Source organism: Convolutriloba macropyga, chromosome 4, assembly GCF_964194025.1.
Source record: "Convolutriloba macropyga chromosome 4, txConMacr16.3, whole genome shotgun sequence".
Taxonomy (NCBI): Eukaryota; Metazoa; Xenacoelomorpha; order Acoela; family Convolutidae; genus Convolutriloba; species Convolutriloba macropyga.
Genome location: NC_134471.1, coordinates 14005897 through 14020691, shown reverse-complemented (window position 1 = coordinate 14020691; position 14795 = coordinate 14005897). Strand labels below are relative to the sequence as shown.

The window sequence follows — 14795 nt, the reverse complement described above, 5'->3', positions numbered from 1 at the left end:
CAAGTGGCCTGGTCAATGGTCTGGCCTATAGTCTGTGCAAGAGTCTGTTTGTTCTGTTCAACTGTTTGGCCATTAGTCTAGATAAAAATCTCTCCAGTATGGCAAATGGTGATCAAAGTCCAAGGGAGGCCAAGGGCCAAGGGAGGCCAACGTCTGACCAATACCAATATTCTGGTCTGGTGGGCCTTGTTGCTCAATTTGGTCTGGCCTATGCCTGTTTGTCTTCGCGGACCTCATCCCGGGAACACATTGCACGAACAATGAAAAGGCGTTCTTTTGGTTCTTTTGGTCCCTCTTGAAGACGATTTTCTAGCTTGCTATAATCAGAACGTCTTACTGTCATTTATGAAGAACTCATCTACTGTTTTAAACCCATATTTACTGTTGCAAGTAGAAAGAGTTTCTTGCGTAAAATATTGGCCCGGATTTATTTCAAGGATTGTTTAGTTAATCGAAATGTTACCGGGAGGGAGACAATTGTTTTGAATTCCTGCTGTTTATGAAAAGAATTTACTATAATTTTTCGAATACTTTAAAGATCTTGCCTGATTAAAAGTGAATCAAATAAGGATCCCGGTCGCCGGTTCCTAGTAGTCATACAAGGATCATATATGAAGTCATACAAATCATAACGCATTTCCTATTCCGATCTTTGCATGACTACTAAGAAATCATACATGATCATTTTATGCTTACCATGAAATTATATATGAACCTAGTATGATTACCAAGAATCCTACATCTTTTTTTCATAAATCTTTTCGCCATTTATGCTCTTTAGTTTTTAATCGTTAAGGCATCACCTATTTGATTCCCCGGCATTATTTTGGAATCCACTAAACGTACAATATCATTTGCAAAGTTCGGCCTAAAACAGTAAGTACAGATAGATAACTAAAGTTTTGATATTCTCTGAAGCCAGTTAATACCAATAAGTGCTCATTTATAAGAAATACTTATTTTGAAAAATGCTTATAACCTCAAATTCGTTTTGTGAATATGTTCAAATTGCAAAGTTTTTCTTTTAGTGCACACAAAGAATCAAATATGGATTGCAATTATATAATAATTGCGATGCATTAATTTAATATGTCGTCTGACTACACTATAAGAGAATTTGAGGCACCAATCAGTGTTTTATGTGTCATATATTACATTGTACGATTTCCATGAAAAAGAAAATAAAAATTTTACAGTTTTCAAGCTTTTGGAATTTTTCGTATGATCCCTGTATGATTTCTAGGAAATCATATATGATTCTTGTATGACTACCAGTTCATACAAATCATATATAACCCAGTATGATTACTAAGAATCATATATGCCCTGTTATGTCTGCTAAGAATTTTGTTTGATGAGCAACCCTGGATCTTATCATTCATCGTACAAAAAATTCATTATGATTTTTTTTCATATTATTCTTGAATTACTGACAAGAACTGTCAATGCGGGTTATTCCGTAGGAAAACAAATAGAGAAAAAATCAAGGTTTTCGTGAGAATTAGTTGTCTTTTATGATTTCAGGGAACAAGGATACGCTACTAGCTGAAATTCTAAGTAAGTACTTCTTCATATCCTCAAAAATTTGCAAAACATAGCCGATAGGAACAGGTGATGTTCTGGCAAAAACATGTGAACTTGTATTGTATTGTGTGTGAATGTGTGTGTGTGTTTTGTGTGTGTGTGTATGTGTATGTGTGTGTGTGTGTGTGTGTGTGTGTGTGTCAATCTTAGATACCATATCAAAGTCATGTATGGTGCGTATGGTATGTTAGATACCATATCAACGACCATACAAAAAACACAACAAGATCTCAAATGACGTTTTTTGGATAGCATTTTAACCACAAATTGACAAAATTTGATTTTCTTTTGAATAAATAAAAAAACTTTTTAAGGGAACTTAAATTTCATATCCAAGACCATAGAAATCTGTGGCCCATAGAAGACCATAAACATAAAATCATCAAAAACGTGCTGCTCTGCTGAAACTACTTTTTATATGTAAAATCTCAGAAAACTTACTCAAGATCATATATGGCTTCTTAGAAACCATAGCAGGATCATGCAAGAAATTTTGCCTTGACTTGGATGGAACCATATATGGTCTTTGATATGGTATCTAAGAAGGGTCATCCCGGGCGTGAATGTGTGTTGTGCTGTATGTTTGCTGTATATATGTATGTATGTATGTATTTGTGTGCGTGTGGCTTGTGTGCAAGCCTGTCTGTGTGTATGTGCTATTTCCAATTGCAGAAAATCATGGCATTTTTACGCGACCAGCCATTAAAACAAATGCAATCAATAATTTTCTGATTTAATTAATATTCTTGTTTCAGGTCAATTTACAGAACAAGCAATGCGTAAGTACCTTTAATAATTACTTTTTCATGTTTCTAATGTTAGTCAGCACCGAACAATTGGGTGTAAATGCAATATTTATCATCACTGCCTATTGATATACGTGCAGTTTCGTGCAACCGTTAATCATTAACCAATTATAACGCACAATTCGCACTTGAAAAAAATAAACCAGCTGCATCGCTTAGCTGTAGAATGTCAATTTTGTCGTTGTTCTAAAGCCATTTTTTCAATTTTAATCATTGCCGTTCAAGTTTGAAAAAAGGCCTTACGAAATTGACTCTTTATTGTGATCTATGTTCAACTTGATCACAGGTGCCTGACTCATGAAGCAAATTTCTGGGTACCCTCAAATCAGCCGACGTAAAATTTGATTTGAATCGACTGGCCTCAAACAGCTTCTAACAACTTATATAGCTAAATGATAAAACTTAATCTTAAGCATAAATCTATTAATTTTTCTTTTTTTTTAAAAAAAAATCTTTTTTCCAGTTGAATGTGGCGTCTGTCCAAACGATGGTTTAAGCAGTCTCTGTGAATTTCCATTTGATCACGGTGGATTAACGAATATAAGTACTTGCATCCCCTTTACGAGAGGAGGCGGGCTGAAATGTAAAGACGGCAAAGGAGACGAACTGACCTGCCATCCGGACGTAATCGACAGTTGCAGTAAGTTTTCTTTTCTTCATCGGCAAAACTACATCACGCGGTTACTTGGTCGATTATTTGGTACAATTTTTTAGACTTATCGGCATAAACGATTGGATTCAATGGTACCACTTTTATATCTCTAGAATTTGTCGATCGAATAAAAATTCAAACGTACCAAAAATATCAATGTCATCGTATCGATGAGGAACAATTAAAAAAATATATAAACCTAATTTTATGTTACAGAGCCAGAACCCCCATCTCTGGAGACTGCTACCTTTGAAACCCTGGTCAGTGGAGAATCAGTGCATCTGACCTGGTCCGTGTCGTCTGACTTCTACAATAATTTTCAAATTTTCATCAACAGAGAACTGGTCGCCGAAACTATCGAAACAGGTATCATCAAATTATTATCACTGTCTTAGCTTATCGTTCCAGCGAGATAAATTTCATGGAAAAAATTCCCGGTAAAATAATTCCAACACTTTTGTCCAATGAACAGAAGAACATATACTTCTCTTAATTCTATATATATATATATATATATATATATATATATATATATATATATATTTATATATATATATATATATATATACCCAAATGAGTCTTATTATTCGAACTGAGACTTATATCGTCTTATTGCTCAAAACTGATCTTTTTAAACCCATACCCGCATCTTACTAAACTTAAAAATCTTACCAAACCTAAAAAGATATTAAGAAAATTTTCAAGAACTTACGATTTGTCAAAGGGAACTTTTTTGTAATTTTGAGACCAAAATATGGTTGTCATCTCTCAATAGCCATACTTAGTCGTATAAGGAAATCTTATAATCTCACAATGCATTACATTCTGTCTTGTGTATAATCATTGAGCTACGAAATATTTTTTGTCTCACGAAAGCAAGCAATCTTTATGAAAGATAATGATCTTTATAAAACTTGTTCTTCCGAACCCTCCTTAGGGGGGAGGAACTATATACTCAACTGGATTTTTTTTGTTCAGACAATTTTTAGCGGTCGATATATTCATTGTAGAGAGTTGTGAGTGGTATCATTAAAACGCCCGTCGAGTGTACAATATGGAATCAATAAGATTTTGTTGAATTTCGTTTTCTAGAGCGAGTTATCGTGGTTTAAATTTTTGTGAATATTAGACCAGTTTGCGTTATTTTTATTCCAATTTTCCGGAATTTTTGCCTAAATTTTCGTCAATTTTGCGATTATATGTAAAAATTGTTAACAATTACGCTGTTGATTTTATCTTTAAAGATAAAAAAGTCTGTTTACTATTGACTACTTTGATTTAAATTTCTTGGCTAAGGATTTGGCTAAATATTTCAAACTTTAGCCTTTTTAATTAAAAATTGCCCGAAATAAGCTCCTTTAGTCCATTTTGATTAATTGCTCTTGATTGAAGTTCATAGCAATTATTGTAAACCTGTATGTCTTTTTAACGCAAAATTTTTGCTTGACAATGTTGACTTCTCGAGCGACTTTTACGTCCTTGATTTTTTGCAATTCGCGTGATCTAAAATTCTCTCTCAATCAAAATTTCAAGCAGCTGATCTCAATTGGCGGCAATTTAAAAATAAAAGTCAAAGGAAACGTGCGCCGAAACTGGTGTCATTTTTTACTTTAAATTTTAATAGTGGTATATGTTAACCTCTAATGTGGTTATTTGAAGCCCACTATAGAACTTCTTAGTCCAATTTAGGCTAACCCCCCACCGACTGAATCAGGATACAATTGATTAGAGCTCCCCCTAGTTGTTCAAGATCAATTCTTCCGACGTTTAGTCGGTTAGGTTTAAATCTGCCGGAAGTACACAACAAAAAACACTTGAAACAATTTTTGTAATCTCCAAAAGGGCTAGTCCTACTTCCACTTTCATAGAGGGTGCTCTGGAATTAACGTTGGGCCGTTTTTTGCAAACTTATCTCGATGATCGTCAAAAATACAGCATCTATTTTTGATTTTTTCCTAGCAAATTATCTATATCTATAAAATTGGACACTATTGAGGGTTCTTAGTGGACGAACAGCAATAGAATTGCTGGTTTGATCCAATCGGGGACTGTTACAATTCAAAAATAAATCAGATTGCAATCAGTCGGTCTTTTTCTTAAAATCGATAATTTTTATGTTAATTAAAGAATAGAACAATTAAAATCAAAAACTCACTGATGTCAAGTCCAAATGGTTTCCTAAGCAGTTTCAAGTTAATGTCTGTAGTTTTTTTGCTCGAAATGTTTGGGTTGTTTTGATTGTTAAAAATATTTGATTTATAAATAAACAATGGCTTATTGGACCTTGCCACTATTTTTCTTTTAGTTTGGTCAAGTTGTAGCTTAGTATCAGCAAAGAAACAATGCCCTGTCTTTCTCTTCTCTCCACTGAATAAATGTGTAACCTTTTTGCGGTTCTACGCGTTAAGTTATGGTTTTCTGGCATTGATACTACTAGATTTCCCAATTTGGTTTTGATTTTTAGGCATTGGACCAGTTTCAACGTTTTATCACATTATCACATTATTGACCGTTCACATATTAGATTAATGAAGTTAAAAATTGGGCACAATTGAACATACAAAAGTCTTTAAATGTTGGATTGTGGTTTTAATGACTTCGACACCCCTCTCTCGAAGACTTTAAATGAATTTTTTACATTTGTCTTTAACACCAGTTATTATTTTGTCTTTTTAGTCGTATGAAAATTCCTGGATAATGGCAGGTCTCATTGACTTGTTTCGAGGATCAAATAAGCCAATATTTTGATTCGAGTAGATAGCTGATGTCTTTCATGACTTTGAAAGCAGTTGTTTTAAAAAACAAAAAAGACTTTCTAACTTCGCATTTTTGCTCTTTTTGTCAATTTGTTACCTAGTCTTGTTAATTACAAGTCACATATGACATTACTGTTTTGGAGGAAAGGTGAAAGTGTACAAAACCTAATTTTTAAAAAAAGAGTTTGTTATGAATTTACTGGCTTCGACAAGGGTTTTTTTCCAAAAAAAAGTAAACTGATTTTTGCTTTTTGTCTATATTTGACGTTCTGTTAGTAGACGTGAGACATATTCTGAATAGTTTCAGGTCTCAAGCGCTGCCTTTGGACAATTAAACGAACCAGTTTAAATATTTTTTATGGCTAATGGTTTTCATGGCTTTAGAATTAATTGTTCTCGAAAAATACAAACCAATACTTCATTTTGCTGTTTTTTTGTCTACTTGTTTCCGATTTTCATTAATAAGAGGTCTCAAGCCACACATTTGGCGTTTGCGGAAGGCTCAATTGAACATTTTTGTGGATTAATATCTGGCTTTATGGCTCCGACAGCGTTTTCTCGAAAGCTTCAATTGAATTTTTGTTTGTTGTCTCTATTTGTTGTTCTTTTTGTAACCGCATGAAAAAATTAATAATAACAAATCGTAATGCCCTCCAGGGAAGCGTATGTGACCATAAACGTGTTGGATCTTTTCAATTGCTGTCTAATGATATTCTTTATTTTTTATTAAATATTTTTTTTATTGGTGTTGTTTTTCATTGGTGTTGTTTTCCTTCTTTTTTGGTCTAATTGTTACCGAGCCGTATTATGGAATGGAGTCCATAATTTTTGTAGGTAAGTACAAGTTGTTTTGTTTAGTTTCAGTTTTATGTGACACTATTTTGACTTGGGAATACGTTTTTGACTTGCGGTTTTTTAAATGGACGTAAAGTTTTGGATGTAATTAATGTTTGTTGTTAGTGTTGTTTGATTTTGTTGTTCGTCTCTGACTTGATCTCTACATATGACTGATCTCATCGATCTATTGCGGCATTTTCCACTCCACTGAGTTATTTGCGTTGCAGGGGGTCTTTTTGTTCATGCACATTTCTTTTTGAAAAATACTGTTTCCCATTTGGTAGACTATTATGCCAAAAATGTGGATCAACCGGGTCGGAACTTCATGTGCAAACGCACATTACCGAGCCTCCTTGTTTATACTACAACCGATTAATGCCAAGCATGTCAATACGTCAGCTCCGTTCCAATTAGTTTTTTTATTTCTATGAGAAAAATAGTTGCAAACCGCTATCCCCAAATAGCCAATTACTAAAGATAAATGCATACATTCTCCCTACCTAGTTGTTAATTGATGACTTTAAGGAAGACAGCTTTTTGACAGCGCTGCTTAGCGTTCCGTTGATGATTCAAAAAAAGCACCAACAGTGATAATTTTGGAAACCAGAAATTTGGATACTTTAATTTTAGAAACAATAACAAAATAACATATGGTCTCACTGATCATAAAAAAGATCATAAATGGTTCCCAATAATAAAACAATGATCATATATGAATTTTGGAAAATATTGCAAACTTAGCATCCCGAATGTTTGTCCCGTTACATTGATTGCGAACAGCATAAAACTTTTAATTGTTCCGTTATTTTTGTTTAATTGTTAACAGAGTTCAAAAAAATTCTTATTGAAATAGTTCAGTCTTTTGGTGAAAATAAATTGATTTTGTCCGTTTTATTATTAGTTTTTAGGTACAATTTTACAACCTCTCTTGATTGGTTCCAAAAATTTACAATAACTTTAAAAATCAATAGAAAACATCTGTAGGAGTAGGGGAATCCTAACTTATTATCTAAATACGCCTTTCCCTTGGAAACATTAGGTATATATTTTTACTGTAATGGAAGCATATCGAGAAACCAACTGTAATATAGACAATCAACAAAACTTATGAAGCTAAAACGTGGTTACATACAAATCATGACTTCTACATTTCCGATTTCATTTTGAACGCTTTGACTTTTCCTTATATGATTATACTTGATATAATAACCTCTAAATACTGCTGTGTCCTACATATCCCCCCCCCCGGAGACCCAACACACCGCAAAAATAAAATACCCACCAAAATTCGCAAAATACCCAGAATATCGTAGAATAACCACCAAAACTCGCAAAATATCCCGAATATCCTAGAATATCCACCAAAATAATACCCAAATCGTCCCATAGGTTGCGCACATCTTCCAATAACTCGTCCACACCGCCCAGTAGGTTGTCCACGTCGCCCAATAGTAAAATAAGCTAAAAAACCTAAAAAAACCAAAATTGTCAAAAAATAATGAAAAATAAGCAAAAATGGTAAGCAAATAAAGAAATAAAACAAATATAGTGTTTTAATGTCAATAACTGGTTACTCAAAAAGCAAAATACGCAGAATCGTACCAATTTTTAGTCATGTAAGGGGACAAAATAATAGCGAAAATGGTTAAAATCGGCCAAATTTTGGGGAAATTTTGTTCTTTTCAGTAAGAAACTTGCCTTTACGAATATTTAACTTTTGTAAATAACAGCAGTTAAGATTTTTTACAAATCAAAGGGGAGTCCAGGGGACAAAAGTGTAATAACTAACCTAAAAAATATAAATGGGGAGAATAATGTTGCAAACTGAATCTGCAAATTTAAAATAAAAGCTGCAGTTATGTTAACAAAAAGGCAAAGTTGTTCAATCACTGCCTAATTTATCAGAATCTATGGCACATGCTTGACATTAAGAGGGCTTTTACAAGTTGAGCAGAGCCATGAGCCTTTTGGATGTGCTCTTAAGCCAACACAATCTAAATGAAACCATTCAATGAGGCGATTTTTGTTACAACAATTGAGCATTGCTCGATTGTATGGCCCATTGCAAAGACAATAGCGCTCTTGTAAAGTTGATTGCGTCTCAACATTGTTGTTAATTTGACTCTCTTTTGTAAAAATTTTTGGTTCATTGCTCTTTTTAACGGCTAAAGGTAATTTGCATGGTTTTAACCTTTGTATACTAACTGTTTGGATCAAACCATTCACTTTTATTTGGGCTGTGTTCAACTCATGATTGAAAGAGACTACTTCATGTGGACCCGAATATGGAGTTTCTAATGGTTGTTGCACACGATCAATGCGTAGCCAATCATGAGAGCATTTAGAAATTTCTTTTGGAATAAAGAAATTGTCTTTGGAACTTGATTTTGTTTTTCTCTCCGAAGTGAAAACTAAAAGGTCTAAATGACTTTGCAGCTGGCGAATATATTCAAATGACAGTTTTTCTAGTTGACTGTTGACTATTGAGTTTGGGAATAGAGCATCAAGGCCAGTGTTGGCTGATAGTGCAGAAATTCCATTTTCGTCAGGTTTAATTCGAATTCCAAACAGAACAAAAGGCAAGGCTCTGAGCCAATCGCTTTTAGCCAACTTTAAAGCCTCTTTACGTGTTCTATGAAATCTTTCTATCTGACCGTTTGATTGAGGATGATAAGCAGTTGTTCTTAGCCGACAAAAGCCAATAGTTTTTGCTGAGCATTCGAAGAGTTCACTTTCGAATTGAGAACCTCTGTCTGTTGTTAAGTACAAAGGCACGCCAAATCTAGAGAACCACGAATTTAGGAAGGCATCACTTATAACATCAGCTGTAGTTGATGATACAGGTTGTGCTTCCACCCATTTCGTCATTCTGTCTGTAAATGTTACAAGATACCTATGAGGATAATCTGGAACTGCAGAAAGTGGACCCACCATATCTAAATGTATATTGCTGAACCTGGTAATACCGTCATTAAACTGGCATGTCCTAGGTTTTATATGTCTTGAGATCTTGTTTTGTTGGCATTGTAAACATTCTTTGCACCAAAATTTGATATTTTGACCAGCTTTGGGCCATGTAAATCTGGCTAGTATCAAACTTTTCGTAACTTTCCAATCAGGATGACATAAGTCATGGAACTGGCTGAAAATAGGAAAAAGACAATCTGGAGGTAAAATAGGTCGTGGAACGACAGATTTATCACAGAGAAGTTTTTCTTTGCCAATATCAACTTCTTGTACTCCGTTCAAGTATTCATTAATCATCTGAGTACGAAAATCTTCTGATTGTCTTTTCGCTAATTCTGGCAAATCAAAAACGTCGATGTAGACGCTGGATACGATTTGGGATCGTTCTTTAGTATCAACTGATGGAGGACAAGATAAACAGTCGGCAACAATATTTTCCGAACCGGACAAATGGTGAATTTCATCTATATATTCAGCTATAAAAGAAATCTGTCTGGCTTGTCGAGGACTGTGGTTATTGGACGCGCTAATTCGACGACAAGTGCAAGCTATAGGTTTGTGGTCTGTGAATACAACGGTTTTTCTGCTTTCTATGAGATAACGAAATTTAAGAATGGCAGCAAAAATTGCAAGCAATTCTTTGTCGAATGTGTTATAATTGCGTTCTGCTTGACTTAGGCGTCTAGAGAAAACTGCTAGTGGTCGATTTTTGTCTGAACTAGATACCTCATGAAGAGCTGCACCAATGGCTGTTTATGACGCATTAGTTGTTAATGGCAAGGTAGTATCTGGTGATAAATGGTGAAGAAGTACTGATTTGTTCAATGCCTGTTTAAGTTTACTGATAGATTCTGAATGCTGGTGAAACCAATCATAAGTGGGTTCAATGGTATGCAAAACCAAATTGTTTCTGTTTCTTCTTTTTCTCTTTATTGGTTGACTTTCATTAAGAAGTTTCTGTAAAGGCTCAATAATTTGTGCATAGTGTGGAATATGCTTCATGTAAAAAGAAAACATTCCCATTATTCTTCGGAGCTCTTTGTAGTTTTTCGGTTCAGTAAAACCAATCAGACTTTCAAACTTTGAAGCAAGCGGTTGAATTTCTTCAGATGAAACTTCAAATCCTAAAAAATCGACAGTTGCTTGAAGCCATTTGCACTTGGTTAGGTTTACACGCAAGCCATATTCATTTAATCTTGTCAACAGGAGGTCAACTGTATCAAGATGCGACTCAATATCAGAGGATGCTACCAATACGTCGTCTGAGTACACAAACACATCTTTTATGTTCTGAACAACTTCGTGAATGAATCTTTGAAATGTTTTCCCGGCATTTTTGAGACCAAATGGCATTCTGATAAATTTGAACAAACCAAAAGGTGTAGTTACGGCTGTCTTTTCTAAGTCATCCGAGTGAATTGGCATCTGATGGTATGCTTTGACCAGGTCAAGTTTGCTGAAAGTTGTTCTGCCATTAAGTTCAACCATTGAAAGTTAGGCATTGGATAACTGTCTCAGACAGTTATGTGATTTAGAGATCTATAGTCACCGCAGGGTCTGCAATCGCCAATTTCTTTCTTCGGAACCATATGCAAAGGTGAGGACTAAGGACTCTTGGATGGTCGTATTATACCAAACCGTTGCATTTCATCAAAAGCATTTTTGGCAATTTTCAGTTTTTCTGTTGTCAACTGTCTTGGTTTAGAGAAAACTGGTTTCCCGGATGTTTCAATTCTGTGGACTGTTTTATGTTTTGCTTCGTCACCAAAATTAACGTCACTAAAAACATCAGAACATTTTTCCATAATCGCTCTTAGTCTATCATTTTTAATTGAAGAAAAGTAATTTTTAACAACCTGTACTGATAAGTGGCTGTTGTCAACTGGTGTTAAAGATTGTCTCGTAGAAAGACCTGTTAAGTTGTCAATTAAGGCGAGGTTATCACAATTAACTGTTATTTTGAATTCATTCAGAAAGTCTAAGCCGAGATCATTGTCTTTGACATCTGCTACAAAAAATGTGAAAGGAAATGTTCGTCGCAAAGAGGGAATTGAAATTGATATTAACATTCTGCCAAAAATTTTAATTGCATCTCCATTGACTGTTCTAAGTTTTGTTACAGTAGGAGTAACGAAGTTTGTATTAATAAAACTTGGCATAATTATTGAAGTCATTGAACCAGTGTCTGCTATGAAATCAATAGAACTGTCTCCTAATTTCGCGGTTATGCGAATGCAAAGATTTCCCCCAGAGGTTGCCGCACACAAACTTAGGGGTTACTAGTTTGACTAATTTGCTGGAGAATTTGGTCGAGACGTTGGCTCGATGTTTTTGGGCTTTTGTCCTGGCCACTGACACCAAGGTTTACATGATTTTGCTTTTTTCAGCAAAATAGAGATGATAACGACAAATTTTTGGCCTTTGACCTGCTGTGAAAGGTCTATGTGTATTCCTGATTGACCTGTTAGACTTTGAGTTGTTAATAGGTTGGTTGCTTTTTGTTGAATGCTGATTGTACAACGATCTTGTTGGCATCTGTTGTGCTGAGGCTGCGAATACGTTTGGAGTAGGTGTGGCAACTATGGTGTTTGAGTAACTGTAAATGGTATCAGCTAATTTGGCAAATTCTTCAACGGGAAGTTCTAGGTGTGCTGAGAGTGCCGTTTTAACAGAAATTGGCACTGCTTGCATTAACCTGTGCTTTATGACATCGTCATCTAAGGTCAAGATGCATTCGGCAAGCTTTCTTTGAATTCTCATTAGGCACAATGAAGGTTTTTGGCCGTCCAATGAAATCATTCCCAGGGCTTCTTCAATCATTTCTTGTTTTGACTTCCGGAATATGCCGCAGATATGTTCTTTAATGTACGATAATTGTCTATGCCCTATGGAAGATTGATTGCAATGTCTTCGGGAATTGTAGCAATTATGTGATGAAATTTTGTTTCATCCTTTTGTTTTTCCGGCAAGCACAAATTGAGATTCCATTTGACGGAACCATACTCCAGGATTTGACCTGTAAAAAACAGGAGGTTTCACAGAAACTCTTCCAACGTAGCCTCCTGAAGCTATATGTTGTTGAGCGAGCAATATATTTGGATCAATTGCTCCAGCTAGAGTCTGGGATCCCGATGGAAATTGTCCCCCCATACCTGTACCTACCGAACCTCCAGCGTCACCCGAACCTAAACCTATACCTGTACCCGCCATACCAATACCTTTATTACCATACCCAAACCTGTACCTACCAAACCCTGACCATTACCTACCAAACCTTGACCTGTACCTACCGGGCTAACCCTCGAACCATCCATCGCCGTAAAACCGGTAATGGGAAAAAATAACGGGGACCCGGAAAGGAAACAAACTTAAGAAGTCGAGCAAAGGTAAAGTTCGACTCGAATTTTTTTGTAATAAAACGATTAAGTTTGATTTTGATTATCGTGAGGGAAAAATAGGTAGTTAGCTTCCGTATTAGGCGTATGTTAATAGTCAAGGGTCACCATTGTAGGAGTAGGGGAATCCTAACTTATTATCTAAATACGCCTTTCCCTTTAAAACATTAGGTATATATTTTTACTGTAATGGAAGCATATTGAGAAATCAACTGTAATATAGACAATCAACAAAGCTTATGAGGCTAAAACGTGGTTACATACAAATCATGAGTTCTACATTTCCGATTTCATTCTGAACGCTTTCACTTTTCCTTTTATGATTATACTTGATATAATAACCTATAAATACTGCCGTGTCCTACACATCGTTGCTGTTTTCTGCTGAAAATGCTCAAACTGTTCAGATAAATTAAATATTTGCAAAACGAATGGTAAGCTTCCCGGGTCGAGAAAAAAATGCAAAAATATGTAAGATAAGCGGTGAAAAGTTAGTTTTTTCACCGCAAATTTCGTACATAATTTGGCGGTGAAATGCAGTGAATGCGGTGAAATTATGTAAGTTCACCGCTAGACTAAGCGGTGATCTTACAAAATTTCACCACAATTCACCGCTAAAATATTTAATTTCACCGCCCTTACAAGGGTCCGAACCTCTCACCTCCTGCATGTCATCCACTTCTTCTTCCACTGCGCCGTCTCTCACTAAATTCTACTTTTTTTGTTTGAATATAAATCGAATTCACTCTACTTTCTGCAAAACATGCGCGGTGAATTTTTGTAAGATTTGCAATTTTTAGCGGTGAAATTACATAATTTAGCGGTGAAATGTGGAGAATTTTTGTAAGTTCACCGCTTACTCTAGTGGTGAAATTACATAAATTCACCGCTTAGAAAAAGTGTCAAAAAGATGTAAGATTAAGGGGTAGTTTTAGTGGGAAGGCAAATCTAACAATTCCTCCCACACTCACCATTAATTTCACCGCATTCTTTGCTGATCTCAAACATCTTTAACAATTTTTTCTAAGCGGTGAATTTATGTAAGTTCACCACTAAATTGAGCGGTGAATTTATGTAATTTCACCGCATTCACCGCTTATCTTACATAATTTGGACACTTTTTTTCGAAGCGGTGAATTTATGTAATTTCACCGCTAAATTCAGCGGTTAAATTATGTAATTTCAGCGCTACCAGCCGATAAAGTTTTTTTCACCGCATTCACCGCCTGATTTATGTAATTTCACCGCATTCACCGCTTATCTTACAATAATATCCGCATTAACCGCTTATCTTACATATTTTTGCGTTGAATGGCGGTGACACCTCGACCCGGGTTGCAAGATCTTCGAAGACTTTGGTTTTATAATTTGGGTTATTTATATTTCTATCTGGTATCCGCATTTTTTGTTCGAAAAGCTTTTGAATCAACTTCCGAATTCTTCATGAAAGTTATTCTGCTGCACTGTCAAAAAGCATCTTCAGTCATTTTGTTTTTTGTGACGGATGTCGATTCTAGACGCACTTTTGATATGAATATTAAAGCAAGAAAAGCCTGCAAATTGCAAAAAAAATTGTTTGCACATTTTATTTTTGTTTTGATATAATTTTAGAATTCAATGCTACAAATCTGTCAGCTGGTGAGGATTACAATGTGAAGATAGTGATGAACAGTTTCGGCAGACAGAGTGAACAAATCATCACATTCACTATGAGTAAGAAGCATTTTTTAACCTCAAATCCGGACAGTATTATCTGACTTCAGTAAACGCTTAGGTGATCACACAAAAAGCTTTAATC

At 35.2% G+C, this 14795-nt stretch overlaps 1 protein-coding gene across 1 annotated transcript in view; it reads left to right on the top strand.

The window, feature by feature from the left end:
* Nucleotides 1-14795, top strand: part of LOC142337988 (uncharacterized) — a 146319-nt gene that overhangs the window by 113242 nt on the left and 18282 nt on the right. The window contains exons 25-29 of the mRNA XM_075387622.1: nucleotides 1525-1557; nucleotides 2340-2363; nucleotides 2854-3030; nucleotides 3259-3408; nucleotides 14609-14710. Of these exons, the coding sequence (XP_075243737.1) occupies nucleotides 1525-1557; nucleotides 2340-2363; nucleotides 2854-3030; nucleotides 3259-3408; nucleotides 14609-14710 (486 nt within the window). The remainder of the gene's footprint in view (nucleotides 1-1524; nucleotides 1558-2339; nucleotides 2364-2853; nucleotides 3031-3258; nucleotides 3409-14608; nucleotides 14711-14795) is intronic.